At 45.8% G+C, this 19,966-nt stretch overlaps 1 protein-coding gene across 1 annotated transcript in view; it reads right to left on the bottom strand.

The window, feature by feature from the left end:
- The window catches only part of WNT3A (Wnt family member 3A), a 98,069-nt gene extending 80,970 nt beyond the window's left edge, over positions 1-17,099 (bottom strand). Inside the window, exon 1 of the mRNA XM_066553473.1 lies at positions 17,029-17,099. Within this exon, the coding sequence (XP_066409570.1) occupies positions 17,029-17,099 (71 nt within the window). The remainder of the gene's footprint in view (positions 1-17,028) is intronic.
- Positions 17,100-19,966: the final 2,867 nt, after the last annotated feature.

Genomic DNA, 19,966 nt, shown 5'->3' with positions numbered 1-19,966 from the left:
TCTACTATTTTCTATTGATATATTCCATGATTTTCCCACAGTGAAGGATTCAGGGGCTGGGAAGCTCAGCCCAGCCCATCCCCTTGCCCAAATTGTGCTGAGTTTTTAATCTCTAGAGAAAGGACCTGGCAGCCCAATCTCCGTGCCCTGAGAGCTGCTCTGCTGCAGCATTAGCAGGGCTGTGGTTGGGTCATGCCCTGGCAAGATTTGCTGCTGGAAGTGCTCAGAGAAAACGAGAGGCTGGGCGGGAAGTGTGGGGCAGCTTGGACACGTAATTTGTGCTTTCTGCCTCAGATTTATCAGTGGCATTGCTGCAGAGTGATCAGTTGGCTGATTTTACTGAGCTGCCCCTTGTCACTGGGGTGCAGTGACTGGCCCATGAACACCCTCAGCTCATCCTGAGTGTGAGGAAAAGTGCATGAGCTCTGTTGCTTTTTTAGAAGTGCTTATTTCCTCTCACAGAACAGGCTGTTGGTTGAGCTATTTTTATTGCTCTCTAATTTTTGTTTTAATTTTTTTTTTTTTATGCTGTGAAATATGGTAGGAGAGTGTCCAAATCTGAAGTAGCTGCCCTGGCAGTTTTCCATATTAAAAAAAAAAAAATAAAATTGGCTGTCCTGGCTCTTATCCTCACCCAAAAATTGCTGGTTCTTTTTTCAAACAGTGAGTCAAAGGTAAGTCTGGTCCAGCTTCTCCTCCTGGCTCTGCTCAGTGAGCCCACACTGTCCCTTGGAATGGGACATGAACAGCTGCCCCTGCAGGAAACTCTCATTTTCTGCTTCTCCTCTGACCAGGACACCCAGCTTTTTGTTGAGGCTTGTGAAGGGCAGAGAAGAAATACGGCCAGAGCTGCCAAGGATGTGTTTTAGCTCCTGAATTGCCCCGTCCCCTGGTTAATCACAAAGTCTGCAGTTCATTAGATAATCAAGGTTTTGCAGGTTGCCCGCCCTTTGGCATTGCCAAAATGGGCTCTTGCATGCCAGAATCCAACAAGAGCCTGGTTTGCCCCATTCTGGAGCCTGTCTGCAGGACAGAATTCCTCAATTTATTCTGAGTGCCAGTGCTGGGGCAGCAGGAGCCACCACCAAGGCATCCGTGGCTGGAAATTTAAATCCTATACAAATACAATGCAATATATACAATACAATAATATATACAATAGAGCCTATAGAGCCTACACAAATCCTGAATTAGTTTCTCTGTTAGAATTTGGAGAATCTCCTGGCCAATTGCAGTTTTACTGGCTCTGTTAGGAAGCTGGGAGCAGCCTGTGTTAGGCTGGGCTTGACCCTCTCATTCACCAGGACACTGAGACTACACATGGGTAAGCAGGACAAATTCTGAATTCGTTTCTCTGTTAGAATGTGGAGATTTTTCTGGCCAATTGCAGTTTTGGTGGCTCTGTTAGGAAGCTGTGCTGGGAGCTGCTGTGTTAGGCTGGGCTTGATCCTTTCATTCACCAGCAGACCAGATGACACATGAGTCAGCAGGACAAATTCTGAATTAGTTTCTCTGTCAGAATTTGGAGATTTTCTGGCCAACTGCAGTTCTAGTGGCTCTGTTAGGAAGCTGTGCTGGGAGCAGCCTGTGTTAGGCTGGGCTTGACCCTCTCATTCACCAGGAGACTGAGACTACACATGGGCCAGCAGGACAAACCCTGAATTCGTCTCTCTGTTAGAATTTGGACACTAAAAATTGCAGTTTTAGTGGCTCTGTTAGGAAGTTGTGCTGGGCACAGCCTGTGTTAGGCTGGGCTTGACCCTCTCATTCACCAGCAGACCAGACTACACATGGGTCAGCAGGACAAACGATGCTCCTCAGGATCACAGACTTCCCAATTGCCTGTGGGCAACTTACACCAAGGGTTTCAGTGGCCACGGAATTAGCATTGCCCTGTCTGATCCCCGATCTTCTGCTAATGTGCCTTATCTATTCCCTTTCAACCGGGCTGTTTGCCCCATCTGTCTGGGCCGCGTTCTCTCCCAGGCTAAACCCAGTTCCCAATTTTCCCCCAGTCCTCTCCTGCGAGTGGCTTTGAGGTTTTGCAATCAATCCACTCATATCCATGAGCCATCCTGCTAGGAAAAAGCAGTGATGCAGCAAGCTCCTTCCTTCTGCAGATGATATTCCTGTAAGCAGTGACTCAGAGTGAACTGAGTGCTCGTATCCAGGACTTCTCCACGATTCTGATTTAGGCAGATTTAATCCAGCCCGGAGCATGTGAGGATGGATCAGGTGATTTCTGGATTTAACGGTGGTAGATGTGGTTACACCTATTTTTGCAAACCCACAGAGGGATGGAGCTCAGTTAACCCAAGGTGTTTGAGAGATGGACAGCTAAATCTGTGCTGCTTAAAGCCAGTTCTCTCTGTACTTCTTAAACTTTCCCTACAGCCAGGACAGCCTCCTCGTGTGTGGAACAGATGCATTTTAGATAAAGCAGGACTCCTACTGACTGATCCTGCAACTCGGGGAAGACACATAAAAATAATGAAGGCATGTGGCCAAAGAATGAGAGAAAAAGCTCCCTATTCTTTGCCTAAATATCACCTGAACTGTTACTATAGATGACACCAGCAAGAGGTGTTAGAGGTTTTAGAGGTGGTAGCAGTTTGTTAAGGCAGCCTTCCTCATATTCCACCAACCAGTGTCCCACCTCCTTGAGCAGGCAGCGTCATTTTCACGCCTGCCTGAAAACCTCTAGAAACTCACCAGTTTCAGTGCCCACAGAATAACTCCTTGTTCTGTTTATGGTTTTCTTCAATTCACCCTGTTTTTGTGCAAGCTCAAAACCAACACCCCACACAAAATCAATACAATGGCACAGCATGCCCTTTGCCAATTTTATTTTTTTAAATGGAAAACTCCCAGAGCAGCTACTTCAGATTTGGATACTCTCCTACCATATTTCACTCTCATACTGTAAGAATAATAAAAAAAAAACAAAACAAAACAAAAATTAGGGAGCAATAAAAATAGCTCAACCAACAGCCTGTTCTGTGAGAGGAAATAAGCACTTCAAAAAAAGCAACAGAGCTCATGCACTTTTCCTCACACTCAGGATGAGCTGAGGGTGTTCATGGGCCAGTCACTGCACCCCAGTGACAAGGGGCAGCTCAGTAAAATCAGCCAACTGATCACTCTGCAGCAATGCCACTGATAAAGCTGAGGCAGAAAGCACAAATTACGTGTCCAAGCTGCCCCACACTTCCCGCCCAGCCTCTCGTTTTCTCTGAGCACTTCCAGCAGCAAATCTTGCCAGGGCATGACCCAACCACAGCCCTGCTAATGCTGCAGCAGAGCAGCTCTCAGGGCATGGAGATTGGGCTGCCAGGTCCTTTCTCTAGAGATTAAAAACTCAGCACAATTTGGGCAAGGGGATGGGCTGGGCTGAGCTTCCCAGCCCCTGAATCCTTCACTGTGGGAAAATCATGGAATATATCAATAGAAAATAGTAGAATGTGTCAGAAGGGTGGATGGGGCTCTGAAGCACCTGGGGTGGTGGGAGGTGTCCCTGCCCATGGCATGGGGTGGGACTGGATGGGCTCCAAAGTCCCTTCCAACCCAAACCATTCTGGGATCCACAGCAGGGCCCTGCCCTCAGGGCCTTCAGGATGGCTCTTCACCAGCCCAAATCCATGGGATCAGGGTGGCACCCGATCCCATGGATTTAGTGATCCTGGCATTCGTGATCCTGGTCTGGATCACTAATTCAGCTTATTCCAAATCAAATTCATCTCCATGGCTGCTCCCAGAACATGCAAGGAGTTGAAAGTTCGCAAGAATTCCCTTCAAAAGCCCTTCTGAGAGATGGGATTTTTGCTCAGTTCTTCCCCACCTGTGGAAAGCAACACCAGGACTTCAGGTGAAGATTTTTTTAAAGGTAATTTGGTCACTAAAGATTCACATTGAAGGGTTCTCCAAAGGAAATACCTCTTTTCAGCATTCCACATTTCTGTATAGAACATCAAATGCCCAGATGCAAGTTCACAAGAATTCCCTCCAAAAGCCCTTCTGAGAGATGGGATTTTGCTCAGTTCTTCTACACCTGTGGAACTTCAAGTGAAGAGTTTTTTTAAGGTAATTTGGTCACTAAAGATTCACACTGAAGGGTCCTCCAATGGAAATATCTCTTTTCAGCATTCCACATGTCTATGTAGGGCATAAAATGCCCAGATGCAAGTTCACAATTCCCTTCAAAAACCCTTCTGAGAGATGGGGTTTTTGCTCAATTCCTTTACACCTGGGGAAAGCAAGACCAGCACTTCAAGTGAAGAGTTTTTTAAAGGTGATTTTATCACTAAAGATTCACATTTCCCCAGTGGAAACATTCCCTTTCAGCATTCCACATGTCTATGTAGAACATCAAATGCCCAGATGCTCCTGATGTTTAGGAGTGTTTCAAAGCCAAACCTGACCTGTCTAAAGGGAGATACCTTTGTCCCAATCATCCAGGATCCTCTTCCAGGCAATGGTTGGGAATCTGGGATGGGATGGGACTCACCTCACCCCAAAGTAAATGTCTGACAGGTGTCAGATGAGCTGGATCTCCTCTCTCACCACTAACTCTGAAGGAAACTTCACTGTAAAATATTCAGGAAGATTCTCCCTCCATGAAGGACAGAAACCAATCACAGATCTCCCCCAAAAAACAGCATGAACCAGATTTTTGTGTTCTCTGGAGGAACTGTGGCTCTACCAGTACATCCTGCACGTCTTATCTGATGCCCAGCGGGATTTTCCTGACACTCAGGGGGTTTTGGATGGGCTCCTCCCTGTCCACACTGTCCCATTCCTTCCCAGCCACAGCAGGCTCAGGGAAAAAAGGGAATTTCCCTTGTGTCCCTCAGCCTGCTGAGGATTTAGATTTATTTTCTGTCACAGCCCTGTCTAGCAACAGGCCCCATTGTTGTTCTCCTGGGGGCAGAGGGACAGACTGAATGGAAGGCTTGGCAAGTGTTCAAGGAGCTCCTTTCCTGCTTCCCACCCCTCCATTAGACATTGGAAATATCTCTATTAGACATCAGAAATATCTCTATTAGATATTGGAAATATCTCTATCAGACATTGGAAATATCTCTATTAAACATTGGAAATACCTCTATTAGACATTAGAAATATCTCTATTAGACATTAGAAATATCTCTATTAGACATTGGAAATATCTCTATTAGACACTGGAAATATCTCTATCAGACATTGGAAATATCTCTATCAGACATTGGAAATATCTCTATCAGATATTAGAAATATCTCTATTAGACACTGGAAATATCTCTATTAGATATTGGAAATATCTCTATCAGACATTGGAAATATCTCTATTAAACATTGGAAATACCTCTATTAGACATTAGAAATATCTCTATTAGACACTGGAAATATCTCTATTAGACATTAGAAATATCTCTATTAGACATTGGAAATATCTCTATCAGACATTGGAAATATCTCCATTAGATATTGGAAATATCTCTATTAGATATTGGAAATATCTCTATTAGACATTGGAAATATCTCTATTAAACATTGGAAATACCTCTATTAGACATTAGAAATATCTCTATTAGACATTGGAAATATCTCTATCAGACATTGGAAATATCTCTATTAAACATTGGAAATACCTCTATTAGACATTAGAAATATCTCTATTAGACATTGGAAATATCTCTATTAGACACTGGAAATATCTCTATTAAACATTAGAAATATCTCTATTAGATATTGGAAATATCTCTATTAAACATTGGAAATACCTCTATTAGACATTAGAAATATCTCTATTAGACATTAGAAATATCTCTATTAGACATTGGAAATATCTCTATTAGACACTGGAAATATCTCTATCAGACATTGGAAATATCTCTATCAGATATTAGAAATATCTCTATTAGACACTGGAAATATCTCTATTAGATATTGGAAATATCTCTATTAGATATTGGAAATATCTCTATTAGACATTGGAAATATCTCTATTAGACACTGGAAATATCTCTATCAGACACTGGAAATATCTCTATTAGATATTGGAAATATCTCTATTAGATATTGGAAATATCTCTATTAGACATTGGAAATATCTCTCTTAGACACTGGAAATATCTCTATCAGACATTGGAAATATCTTCATTAGATATTGGAACTATCTCTATTAGACATTAGAAATATCTCTATTAGATATTGGAAATATCTCTATTAGACAAGGTGAAGCCCTCTGGAAGCACAAGGAGCTCCTGCTCTGCTCAGAGAAATTTGGATTTGTCTCCCAGGCTCAGCTGCAGCAGAGATGGGCTCTGCCTTTTCTCCCTGCTGGGAATTCTGTTGGATAAAGCTGACTGCCCTGGAAAGATGGGTGTGCATAATTTTTGCTATAAAACTGCCTCTTCCAGCAGAAATACAAACCTGCAAAGTGAAATAAGAGGTACGGACTGGGAAAAGGTGGGAAGGGTTTGATTTCAGAGCACTGAGAGCAAAGCAGAGTCAGAGGAATTCTTGAAATGCAGAAACATTGTGCCTGTGTCCCTCTGCCAAGATAACTGTCAGGACAGGGAAATCACTTCAAATCTCTCCTTAAGAAGCTTTGAGATAGAGTTCTATCACAACCTGGAGGTAATGACTTGTGGGTGTGACTGGGGGACTCTGGATGTGTCCAAGAGCATGAGGAGGATGCATTTGCTCTCTGGAGTGTCCTGGATTAAAGGCAGGAGTAAATATTTTACAGAGGAAGCTGCAAAACCCTCAAAAACCCCAAAATATTGAGAGCCTCAATATTTCACAGAGGAAGCTGCTGAGGCTTTCAGCAGCTGGGCTGAGACAGGACAAAAGATGAATTTCCAGAGAGGGGCGGTCTAAAGGTTTTTAGGACCAACCTGGATGTCATGAATGCTCCTGCACCCATTCCAATACACCAACGAGCACTGAAGAGATTATAAAATACAGAGAAATGATGGATAAAAAGTCCATGACCCATTTGACCCACGTGAACTCATGCCTGGCAATGGAAATGATGGATTTTAACAACTAGGAAATGGGCAAGTGTGCAAAGGCTTTTGGTTTTGGGTATGTTCTGACCAAAGCTGGATGATGTTGGTGGAGGTACCTCTGAGCTGGTCTCCTCACCCAAGCTGGCACAGAGGACTTCACCAGCCAGGCTCCATCAAACACCTGAGACAGGAACTGCACCAGGAGAAAGCGCCCAGCTCTCCTCAAAGAAAGGAGCCAGGAGCCCCTGGCTTGGATGGAGACATGGAAATTGCAGCCACGGGGTGGGTGAAGAGAATTCCACCTGAGGCTTGGCCTGCAGATGGACATGGAGTGATGCTGAGGTGCTCTGGGGTTTTCCCAGCTGCTGCCAAGGAAGGAGCAGGTCACCAGTGGGTTGTGAGCAATCCCTGCCAGGCCTCTGAGGATGCTCAGGGTGTCACAGCCCCTCAGCCTGGCATGGGCTCCTGGTGGGAACCTGGCCATGCCCATCTGGGGGCTGGATGCCGTTACAGGGAGGCCTGTTTGAACTGGGAACACTGGGAATGGTGCCTGGAGACCATTGGATAACACCCAAACCTGTGACGAACCCCAGGGCAGGCTGGAAATGTGAGAGGCTGCCCTGCCCTGAGCTCGAGGAAGAGCTGAGGCACTCCCTGAGCCTTCTCCAACACACTTAGAGCCTACAGAACCCCACGGGAGAGGAGAAATGACCCTCCCAGACACCTGGAACCCTTTGCAAGGCGAGTGAGGTGAGAAGGGAACCAGCCACGTGCTCTGATGCGACTTTGCTGGCAAAACCTGAGAGTGCCAAGGTGCAACAGGAGAAAATAATTTCAAAGCATGAAGGAATATCCACCTTGGGAAAGGGCAAGAGCATCCCTTCTATTAATTATCACTGAATCCATGGAAGAATAACTGAGAGGTTTGACACCAGGACAGAAATTGTGCTGAGGAGGAGACCAAAGGCACCTGGGACTCCTTTGATGGCCCAGTCTCTACAAATGCAAAGCTCCCTCTGGGCAGCAGCAGCAGCAGCACCCAGATGGGAAAGGGGCTGTGAATATGCAGGTGACAAACCACCAAGAGGGACAAACAGCACCTTTGTGATGCAGAACAGCCTCCCCTGGCTCCCAGGCTGCCTTTAAAGCCGTGCCCTATGTTAGGAGTTGAGAACAAGGCAGTTAATGCATCAGCTCTCCTTCCCTCCCCTTGAACTGATGGATTTTTAGAGCTTGTGCTAAGACAACAGGACTCAAATCCTGTCCCTTTTAAAGGGACAAAAGGGAAAAGAGAATGGATGGCACAGGATGGATGGAAAGAGCTGGCAAGGATATTTTCATGTGTGGCTCTTCTGCAAGACCAACCCCAGACCCAGTCGAGGAAAGCTCTGATGGATACTCCATGGGAAGGCTCCTGCCTGGGTGCTCCTCCAGCTCCAATATTAAACCCCACTGAACCATCCATGCTCTGGGCTGTGGCAGCAAAGCAGAGATGGGTTTAGAGAGACCTTTTGGGCTGGGGACACTCCTGCTGCAGCCTTGGCTGGGCACGGGGAGGAGACCTGTGTGCTCTGGCCAGCGCTCCTGCCCTGCCATGAAAGCCCCTTCCTTCCACAGATTCCCAGAATTCCCAGAATGACCAGGTTGGAAGAGACCTTCAAGATCATCATTGAGGTGTTTTAATAAATCCCTACTTTATTACAGAATCACAGAATCACACAAGGTTGGAAGAGACCTTCAAGGTCACGGAGTCCAACCCAGCCCCAACAGCTCAACCAAACCCTGGCCCCCAGTGCCACATCCAGGCTTTGTTAAACACACCCAGGCATGGGGACTCCACCACCTCCCCGGGCAGCCATTCCAGAACTTTCTCACTCTTTCTGTGAAAAACTTTTCCCTGCTATCCAACCTGTATTTCCCTTGGTGCAGCTTGAGGCTGTTTCCCCCATATTCCAGTGGGTTTAACCCCAGTTTAACCTGTCTGGGCAGAAATCACCGAGCTCCACACTACCAGAACTCTGTGGGTGCCTCTCCAGAACCTTCTCCTTCCCAGCCACGACCTCCAGACCTCCCCTCTTTGCAGCCACACTGTTCATCCCCACAGGATCTTCTTTGGGCAGCAGTATGACTCCAGTGCTGCTCTGGGAAGGGAATTTCCCCGTGGATGGGGTGGGACCTGTCCATCCCTGCTGGCAGGACACCCCAGGTGTGCTGCCCATGCCGGGAACAGCTCCCAGGGGCCCATCCTGACTCGGTGCCCGCAGGATTCCCCTGGTGCTGGGTGCTGTCATTATCCCAACAAAGGCCTTTGAAATGCAGCCGGGCCCTTTGAGTCAGCACTCCAGGAATCCTGAGCAAGGGCACAACTCCTGCTTGTCCCGGTTGGATTTTCCTGCCCTCCCGTGTGGCATTCACATTCTCTGGAAAAATCCCTTTGCACCCAGGATTTTTCTTCTGGGAAGCTGAGAAGCCTCAGAAAAAGGAAAATAATTATTCTCCCATTTGCCTCTCCTGTGTTTTGCTCACATGTGGAATGTGTTTGGAGATTGTTTCATTGGATTCTGCTGTGAGTTGTTTTCACTCTTTGGCCAATCAGGGTCAAGCTGGGACAGGACTCTGGAGAGAGTCAGGAGTTTTCATTATTATCTTTTAGCATTCAGTATCTTTTCTGTATTCTTTAGTATAGTATATTATGGTATAGTATTATAGTATTATTGTATATTATAGTATTAAATATATAGCATATTATAGTATTATATATATAGTATATAGTATATAAAAATATATAATATTTTATATGCATATTTATATTATATATAGTATTATAGCATAGTATTCTTTAATATAATATAGCTATATACTATAGTATAGTATATATAGCATTATATATAGCATATTATAGTATTTTATATATTATATATAATAAAATATATTATATATTCTATATATTTAGAATATATGGAATATATTATATAAAATAAAATATATAATATATATTCTATATATTTATAATATATATATTATAAAATAAAATATATTCTATATATTCATAATATATATTATAAATATGTATTTATAATATATTTATAATATATAATAAATATATATAATACATATATATATTTTATATATATATATAGTATTATAGTATAGTATACTTTAATATAATATAGCACCATAAAATAATAAATTAGCCTTCTGAGAACATGGAGTAAGATCCATCATTCCTCCCTGCCACAAGGGACCCCACAAATACAACACTCCTGTGCATGCAAAGGACAAGCATCTGCTCCTCATGAGGTCTAAGGTGGAATCATCCCCTCCTCCTGTGCCCATGCTGAGCACCAGTGGTGCAGGGATTGGTGCAGGGGCTGCAGCAGCAGCAGCAGTTGCTGCATGGCTGGAGCTGGGTGGGAGGGAATTGGGATGCAAGCAGGAAAGGGATCCCACGGGGTTGGGATGGAGGCACCAGTGAGTCAGCCTGACTTCCCCTGCTGCAATCAGCAAGCCTTGATTTTCAGAATCAATCAGAAATCCTTGATTTCCTTCTCTAGGAAACACCACAGTGAAAATCAAAGCTCCACCATCCTGAATCTTTTAGAAAGGAAGTTCAAAAAGTCTTTTTTGGCCAACAGAAAGCAATGTGATTCCCATCCCTCAGTCCCAGCTACCCTGGTTGAAGGTGTCTCTGCTCACTGCAAGACCAGTTGACTTTTAAAAGGTTCCTTCCAACCCAAACTATTCCAAGCGCTCAAAACTTTTCCAGAAAGAATTCTCAGAGGTGTTCAAATGTCTGCAAAGGACAGGTTCCACCTCCAGGGCTACCTGGAAACAACTGGAGAGCAAAAGGATTCATTTTCTCTATCTGAGTTAGGAAAGGCTTTTTATTGGATGCAATTCCTTCAGCCAGTGCTTTGAATATTGAGTTGCTGGTTTTCAGGTTAATTTCTCTAATAAAGTCCTCTTAAAACGGAAAGGAAGAATCAATTAATACGTAGCAGAACAAGACAATTTGATAAAATGAGTCTGAAAGCTGAGCAGATGAGGGATTTGGGATTTTCTTTAGCACACACCAGGCTCTCTGGGGAAATCCCAGCCCTCCCCATGCTTCAAACAGGGACTTCTTGCTAAAACCTTGCAAAATTTTCAGTTCCTGCTGAGAAAAAACCCTCCTGGTATGATCCTGGTTCAGCTATTAATCTCACCACAACTGGCCAAAAAGAACAACACAAACACCATCAGCGTTTGTTTCTGCAGTCCCACCAAAAAAGATGGAGATGGGAAATGATTTCCCTTCCCCTTTGCACACAGTATGGACAAGAACTGGTTTTTACCACTTAAATCTTCACTGAAAGATCCCTGGACCCTTTTCCCTGTGCCCCTGTGCTGCTGCTTGGGTGCAAAGCACCCATCCCAAATCCCAACTGGGGCCAGAGCTGGTGTCTGAGAGGGGCCCAAACCATCGCTCTGTGATTAATCTCTGCCTGGAAAAACAGGGCTGGGTCAGATGCTGCTGTCATGGAGATAACACAGGTACAAAAAGGCAATTCCAAGGTTTGGGACAGGGATGGATGCAGAGCAATTGCACTGCTCCACTTGTTGGAATCCAAAATGCAGGGAGCCAAAGCTGAGAGTTAAACCCAGATTTGACCTGAGACCTTGGAAAAGGCTTCCCAACTGAGGTGCTAGAAGTGAGAATGTGGATTTATAGTTTAAAGCAGAGACATGTTAAGCTAAGTAGAAGAAAGTTTAGAGTTTAAGATACAGAAAAAATAAATGTAGTTACAAAGGTAATGAGAAGTTTTCGTAGGTTTGTGTGCCATAAAATGATTGGCTAAGAAATCTTACAATGTAGCATGGATCCATAAGACTAAATATTTAAGGATTGGGTCAAAAGCATAAATATTCTCGTTGGCAGTGTTTTTTTGGTCAATAACTCCTTAAAAAGTCTTTAACTGAGGGTCTTGTGACCTTCTGAGCCATGCAGTGAAGATGTGAGCTGAGCTCACCCTTCCTGCCTATGTAGAAGACAAGAAAAATAAATCCCATCACCAAAACCAACTGAGAGGCCCTGTCCCTAACTCATCCAAAATTCCCATGTACCCTGATGGATTTTAACATCTCACCACGACCTGCTGCAGGAGGGGAGGAGACACAGGTGAATTCCAGCACCTCAGCCCAGCCAACGGAGCAGAGGAGTGGGGAGATGCAACTCACACCTGGGAGCTGCAGAGATGGCTCCAGAGGAGCCCTGGTGGCAGCTCCTGGCTGGGCTGGCCCTCAGGTGACCTCCCAGATGATCACCCCAAGGCAAGCAGGGCTGGGGTTGGTTCTGCAGAGCAGGACTGGGCTTCTCACAGCAGCCAGAGCCTGGCCTGGGCTCCTCTCACTTTAAAACAGGGGCTGTTCCACCCACATTGAAGGGGACAAATCCAGGAAAGAACAGAGAGCACAAGGCAGGAGCTCATCCCTGCACTGCTGCTGCTGTGGGGATGCCACAGTGTGGCTGTTCCAGTTGTGGGTTTCTCTGGGTCTGGATTGAAGGCACTTGAGACAGTAGTTCATGTTCACACTCAGGTGTTTATTATCTCTTATCAGTAAAACAGCCTCACTGCTGGGAGTTCAGCAGCTTTTCATTAGAAGGCACAAAATGGCCACAATCTCTTGTTCCAAGGCCTTCTCAGACTAAACTGTCCAATGAAGAGCTGACACCTGGATTATTTTCCCTTTGAACCCAATCACTGATCCCACAGAGCTGCAATGGGGACTTTTCTGCCCAATTACAAAATGCCACCCAAACCCATGGAGAAGGAGGAAGAAGAAGCATGGAGCAGAAACCCAGGATGACACCCTGTGCCCTCCATCTTGCTTCCATCCACAACACACTAAAAACCCCAAAACCTCAATTTCTCCCCCAGTGACACACCTGCACTGCTCTCTAGAATCTATTTCACACTTTTGTGGGTTCCAGTCTATCTTGAAGTCTGGGAAACTTTCTCCATGGATGAGGGTCAGAGTCAGTGCTGCCCTGGGGGTCAGGGCAGCCCAGAGCAGACACAGAAACATTCCCAGTGCCCTGGGTTTTCACACCACAGAGCAGGGACAGGCTCAGGTGCTGCACTGAGCATTGCTGCAGTGATGTCCCTGCTGTTGGCGGGGCCCCCTCAACCTCACAACTCCTGAGTTGCAAAAAAATACAGAGGAAAGAGCTGCTGGATCCCTCTCCCCAGCCCTCCCAGAAAGGGGATCCTGCAGGACATCACATCCTGCTGCAGGGATCAGGAAATCCATGGAGCTGCTGGGGAACGAGAGCAAAGCCAGGCAGGGAAATGTCTCCACACACTGCCCCATCCTCCACAGGCCTGGCACCTCCAGGAACACTCCTCACTCCGCAGCCCAACATTCCCAGCTTCTCACGGGGCTGCTCCCATCCCACCTCACTCTGGCTGTGACACAGGGGCTGTGAGAGGGGACAGGAGCCCCAGCAGGGCAGGGGAAGGGACGGACTCTGCTGCCCAGGGTGATGCCACCACACCAAATCCTGTTGTTCCACTAGAACTCCTCTTGCCATCCCTCTCCAGGCACGGAATTTAACCCCACACGTCCCCAAGCTGCCTCACACCCAGCAGAAACGATGCCAGTGACTTTTTCCTACAGCCAAGGGGTCTCCCTGTATTTCCAGCTCAGCCCAGAGAGCCTCTCCTGGGATGATTTCCCCCAGAAACAGCATCCTGGGCTGCAGGAGGAGAAGATTCCCATCATGGAAGCTCTGTGTTAATTGTTAATGAATTTTTTTCCCTTTTTGAATCATTTCTGCCCACTGGCTGCGTTCAGACCAAGTCAGGCCACTTAGCGCAGACAGAAAAATAAAATAAATAAATAAATAAAATAAAATTAAAGGCTTGGTTTCCCCCCCCGCCCCCCCCATTCCATGTGGAGTCAGTCAAGGCAGTGCAAGCAAGCTGGAAAAAGTTTAAATTCTGCTCATGCTGCTCCTGTGACTCCCCACAGACCCCAGGCTGCCCCAGGACAGGGAACAGGTTACATTTAATCCTCCCTTCCCCAGGAATTTTGCTTCAGAATTCCCTCAGCCTTCCTTCACTCATTCCTATCTCTTTTTTTTTTTTTTTTTGAACAAACCAAAAAATGAACAGCACTAACTTTAAAAAAAAAAAAAAAGGCAGCAAAACCCGAAAATTATCTGATTTTTGCAGTTAATCTGGCCCCCTGGGTGTGGGAGAGCCTGTTGCTGCTCTAGGTTGAGCAGCTCAGTGCTGCACTGCACTGGGGAAGATCCTGTGAGGTTCCTGAGGCACAATGAACCCCTCCAGCACATCCCCAAAACCCCAAAACATCAATCCCAACAGCAGCCAGCCCCTCTTCTTGGATTATTTTTAAACCATTATTTCCTAAGCTTCTTCTATCCTAGTTTAGAAATGAATTATTTGCTGATTTTTTTTTTTTAATTATTTTTTAAGGAACTCACTGAGCCTCCCTTCCCACCCCCAGCATCATCAGGGAGGGATTTTTTCCTTTTTCCTCCACGGAACTTTTCCCAAAAGCTCCCAGGAATGTGGGAATCTGCTTGGTCTGGCTCAGACAGGTGCCCTGTGCCGTGCTGGGAGCAGCAATTTCAACAGCACAGCCTAAAAATGAGCTGTGAGAGGGCAGACACGACTTACAACACCTGATCCTCTGAGAAATTTATATTTTGGGACAGCAATGAAGCAAAACTCCCAGGAAAATATCATTTCTCAGTCCCTGTTTTTCTGCATGGATTTTCTCCAAGTGTAAATATCCACAGGATGAGATGATGCTTTAATTAGAAACGATTTAGTGGGGAGGGGGGCACAATCTGGGGCTGGTAAATGACAGATTTTCTGCTCTAAACACCCCAAGTTCACGGTGAGCTGATAGAGGGCATTGTGACCAGACTAAAAAAATTCCCGGTTCTCTCTTCCAAAAAAAATAATAGAAAAACAACAACAAAACAACAACAAAACAACAACAAAACAAAAGGAGGAGCGGGACACGACGACATGAGAATCAAATCAAGCAGCAGGGTGGATTTTGGGTGAATCTGGGAGCCCCTGGGCTGGCCTGGGAGAGAAGGAATTTGGGATGTGCATCCTGGGGACCCCAGGGCCACCTTGCAGACCCCAAATCCCACATCCCCAGGGCTCTCCAGCCACAGGGGTGGGCTCATAGCTCGCTTGGGGAGGAATAAAGAGGGAAAGGTTGGGGAGGAATCAAGAGGGAAAGGGCTGGGAGGGCGAGGGGGAATTTGGGCAGCCAATGCAGCAGCTCCGGGCCTCTCCCGCGACTCCCCCAGCCCAGTCCAGCCCTGCTTTGCATTTCCATGGCCTGAGGGGGGTTTGTCCTTGCGAAAGAACCGTCTGAGAGCGCTGCTGGCACCGGGGAGAAGCCAGCCCGGAGCCCGCAGTGCCACCGCTGCTGTCGCACCTGAGGATGCCCCGGCTCGGGTGGCGCCTCCTGCCCCCCTTCCCAGAGCCTTTTTCCCATCTTTTCCCAATTTCCCGCAGCTCCGGGGACCGGGAGGACACGGGGGACACGGGGGACAAGGGGGGACAAGGGGGTCGGACCGCGCTCCCCTGGCCGGGTGACAAGCGAATATTTATGTCGGTATTGGAGGAATGCGTTTCCTTCTCCAATCAGGAATGCGAGCAGAGTTTCTAATTATAAGTTAGATGGTGGCTGGGAATAAAAGATTGCTTTTTAATGACTCCCGTCCAGGTGCTCTCTCCTCGCTCTGCCTGTCTTCCCAAGCACACATTTGCATTTTATTGCTGCTTTTTTTTTTTTTCTTTTTTTTTTTTTTTCTTTCCTCCCATCCCAACGAATTCCCTGCTTTCAGGCATACCTGAAATAGTTGGAGAGGCTGCTGCCTTCACCACCCTCTCTCACCTCTGCACCGCCGGACAGGGGGGACCGCGCATCCCGCACCCGCACCCGCGGACGGGGCGGGGGGGGGCAGCGAGGATTCATTAAAAAATTCATTAAAAAATTCATTAAAAAATTCATTAACAGCACGGGGATGATGATTTTTTTTTGTTTTGGTTTTTTTTTAAGGGGGGGGGGGGGAAGCTTTTCACAGCCCCCTGGCTCAGCCCGCGGAGCCTCCCTGCGTTAGGGCTTCCCCGAGCGAGCGCAATTAGCTGCGCGGGTAATTAGAGCCGATCGTGCGCGTACATGCCTTGCCCAGCACCATTTGCTTTTCGTGGGGGAGCGAGAGAGAAAAGGCTCTTAAAGGCGTAGGGTGCAGAGCGAGGAAAAAAGGAGGAAAAGCGGCGAAACCCCCCCCAAAAAAACGAGGTGCGCATCCCCGCGCTAAGGGCGCGCGGATTCTGCGCGGATTCTGCGCGGATTTTGTGCGGATTTTGTCTCCCCCGGCCCCGACCTTGCTGTTCCTTCCCCCAGCTTCACCTCCTTTTTCTTCCCGTTTCCCACCCCTATTTTTCTTTTTATATATATTTTTTTTTAATATACCCCTCAATATTTCTTAAAGCGAAAGGGCTGCGGCGGGGGTGGGGGGGGGGGAATAAAAGCAAATAAAAGGCACCCAAAAGTTTTGCTGCTTTCCCCCCCTTCCTTCCACCTGACTAGCTCGAAATCACCTTGAAATGCTCATGTCAACTTCTATCATTATCTCTTTAATTCAGGCAGCGCCTTTTGTTCTTCACAGGAGAGGATCAAAGCGCTCAGAGAGAAAAAAAAAAAATAAAAACTTTCCGATCGCTCCCTCTCGCTCTCTCTCTTTTACAGTAGGAGAAGGAGAGATCAGGTATAACCCAGTCAAAATAAACAAAGTGAATGCATAAATAAAAGAGGTGAAATGCAGGTTCTAAGAACTTGCTGGCGCTGGAACAATCCCACCTCTTTAGCTGAGTGGCAACGAAAGGAGAATTTCAAGTCATCTTTAAGCGCAGGGGTTGCAGAGAAAACAGAGGAGGGGAAAAATAAATGAAAATGAGCGAAAAAAAAAAAAAAAAAAAAGAAGAAGAAGAATAAAACTTACCACCAGATTGGGTAACTTGACAGAGCCTGACTCAACCCACAAAGAAACAGGAAATATCCAAAAGAGGCCATTGATGAAAAGTTGTCTTTCTTTTTTTTTTTTTTTTTTAACCAGAGTTGCCAAAAACCTTCCTTTCTTCTGAGGCAGGGTGATGATTTTAATAATAATAATAATAATAATAATAATAACAATAATTTAAACGAAAAAAAAAAAAAAAAAAGTCAAATGAAGTGAACTCGACCCGACCAGGTAAATCCTCTCTTGCTTCCTTCTACTACTCTCAAGGGAAAAAAAAATCCCAGAGAGGTAAAAAACTCTTCTCTCAGCCAAGACACTGAAGGCAAATATTAAAAAAAAAAAAAAAAAAAAAAAAAAAAGGAAAAAAAAAAAAAGTTTGAAGTAGCTCTCTTAAAAAGGACCCAATCAGCACTTATTGCCAAAGGGAGAATTCTGATGCTTTGGCTTGTTCTGTCAATCAGGAGCGTGAAGTCAGGAATGAGCTAATTGCGAGGAGATAGTGTTTTAATACTCATTAGGGGGCACGTTGGCCCACAAGCCAAGGGATAAAATGTAGTTTTAAAAAGGGGAAGGAAGATTTAGGGGGTTTAAATAGACAGGGGGGACCCCTGTGGATTTGGGTAGCTATAACAACCTGCCCGGATTTCACTCCCTGGGTCGAAGCTACTAAAATGCAAAAAAAAAAAAAAAAAAAAAAAAAAAGTGTGAAAGGTTTTTTGTTTTTTTTTTTTTTTTTCCTTCTTCTTCTTCTTCTTTTAAAAATTAGTATTTTCTCAATTTTCTCCTTCTTGCCATTCTGTCTTCTTCTTCTTCTCAAAGCCCCATTGCCTCACGGGGACCGTTGGGATGCATTTGAAGCAAAACTTTCTAGAAACTTTTGCTTGGTGTCTTTTGGGGGGCTTTTTTTCCTCCTTTTTTCATGGAAAAAAAACAAAAAAACCAAAAAAAAGAGGATTTCCACCCAGGCACGCAGCCCCCTTCCCCACCAGTCCAAGCAGCCGCAGATCCAAGAGCTCCACTGAAGACATCTGCTAAAAAATCGACTTTTTCCATGCAAATCTCCAAAGGGCTCCTTCAGCTCATCCCAATTTCCAGGAATCCCAGCCCCGGACATTGGGAAGGCGCCGCTGCAACGACTTCATCCACCAGATCCACCCCACAGGGCACCAGTAATTGAGCTCTTTTTTAATTTCTCTCTCGACGAATTGTCCCAATTTCTCTCTTTTCAGCGCCGGTGGTGGGGGGTGATTTCTGCCGTCCCAAAAATTCGGATTTTTTTTTTTTTTTTTTTGCCATAGGGCAGAAAATAACCAAAAAAAAAAAAAAAAGGAGGTGTGGGGGGGGGGATTCATTATTAATATTATTATTATGAAGATGTAGCTCCTCGATTCCCGGTCCGTGGTGGGATTTGCTGCTGCTCTGGAACATATTGGTTAAAGCTGGCTGGGGCTGGGAGCAAGTGTCACCCACAGCTGACAGGCGTCCCCTTCCCCTGGCTCATTTGAAAGGGGCTGGAGAGGCGAAAAGAGGGGATGGAGGCATTGCCTGAGCGAGGAGATATTTCTCCCGATCCTCTTTTCCATGGTTTTATATCTATATATATTTTATATATAGATATATTTAATTTTTTTTTTTGTTGTAGCTGCTTGCTGCCTGTTTTGCTTTTGTTGTTTTTTTTTTTTCCTGGGTTTTATCACTTTTTTTGTTTGTTATTTTTTTTTTTAAAGGATTCAGCGGGCTGGAGGAGATTTTTTGTATTTCTTTGACTCGCTTTTCTTTTATCTGCGAATCAGAAAATTTCTGTGGCTCGCAGGGAACAAAGAGAGGTACAATTTTTAATGACTTTGTTGGGGGAAGCCTTGCAAACCCCGCATTAACTCAAATCAAAATGCGCTTTCATCCCTCATTAAGAGCCGCATTTATATTTTCCCTGAGTAGGGAATATTTCTATTTACACACACAGGGCTTTACATGCATATATATAAAGATATGTTTGTGTGGAGCTAGATGGGAGAGATAGATTCATTCTAGTGAAATTATACTAGAAATGCAGTTCATTCGGGGATATTTAAATCATCGGGAATTTTGGCAGGGGTCGGGCCCTGATTATTTTCCTTCGGCTTGGATGACAAGCGATTGCAAATGTGAGCACTGGCAAAGTGCTCCGAGATTTTAATCGCAGCGCGGAGCCGATCCCAGCGCCTTCCAGAGGGGGGAACGGATGCTCTGCGAGGCTCTCCCAGCAAATCCCCGCCGTGTTGATGCTGCAATTATAGCCAGGGTATTAAATTTAAATCCATCCTCCTCCTTGGGCAGCTCCCCCAACCCCCCCGGAGCAGCCCAAGGGGTTGGAGGAGGGAATTTTATTGCATAAGGTGGGATGAAGGGAAAGGAGGAGGAGGGATGGGGATGGTGGGGTGTGTGTGTGTGTGTGTGTGTGTGTGAAAAATCATCTTAAGGACTTTCCCTGTGTATTAGAGAAAATCCCATCCAATTATAGCATTACTGGAAAGAACCAAACACTGCGACTTTCAAAGGAGGGGATTTCTCTGTCTTTTCAAGTGGAATTGCTCACGCTGCAGACTGGAACACACACACACACACTCACACACACACACACACACAGAGCCAAAGGGCAGGACGGACGGACGGACGGACGGACGGACGGGGCAGGACACACATCGCTCCCAGCTAATCTGCCCCTCCTTTCGTTCCTGCAAACATCTCCCCAAGGCTCTGCCCCTCCCTGCAGGAAGCAGCTTTACCTGCAGGTACAAATTCAGCCACTCTCCCTTTTCTTTTCTTTTCTTCCCCCCCACCTTTGCTCTGCAGCTGCCGCTGGCTCGGGGAGGAGGAGGAGGAGGAGGATGGAGATAATCCACTTTGTCAGGGGCGGACAGACACACAGACACAGCCCGGG

This window comes from Molothrus aeneus, chromosome 1 (assembly GCF_037042795.1).
Source record: "Molothrus aeneus isolate 106 chromosome 1, BPBGC_Maene_1.0, whole genome shotgun sequence".
NCBI classification, from domain to species: domain Eukaryota; kingdom Metazoa; phylum Chordata; class Aves; order Passeriformes; family Icteridae; genus Molothrus; species Molothrus aeneus.
This window is presented reverse-complemented; position numbering and strand designations above follow the sequence as displayed.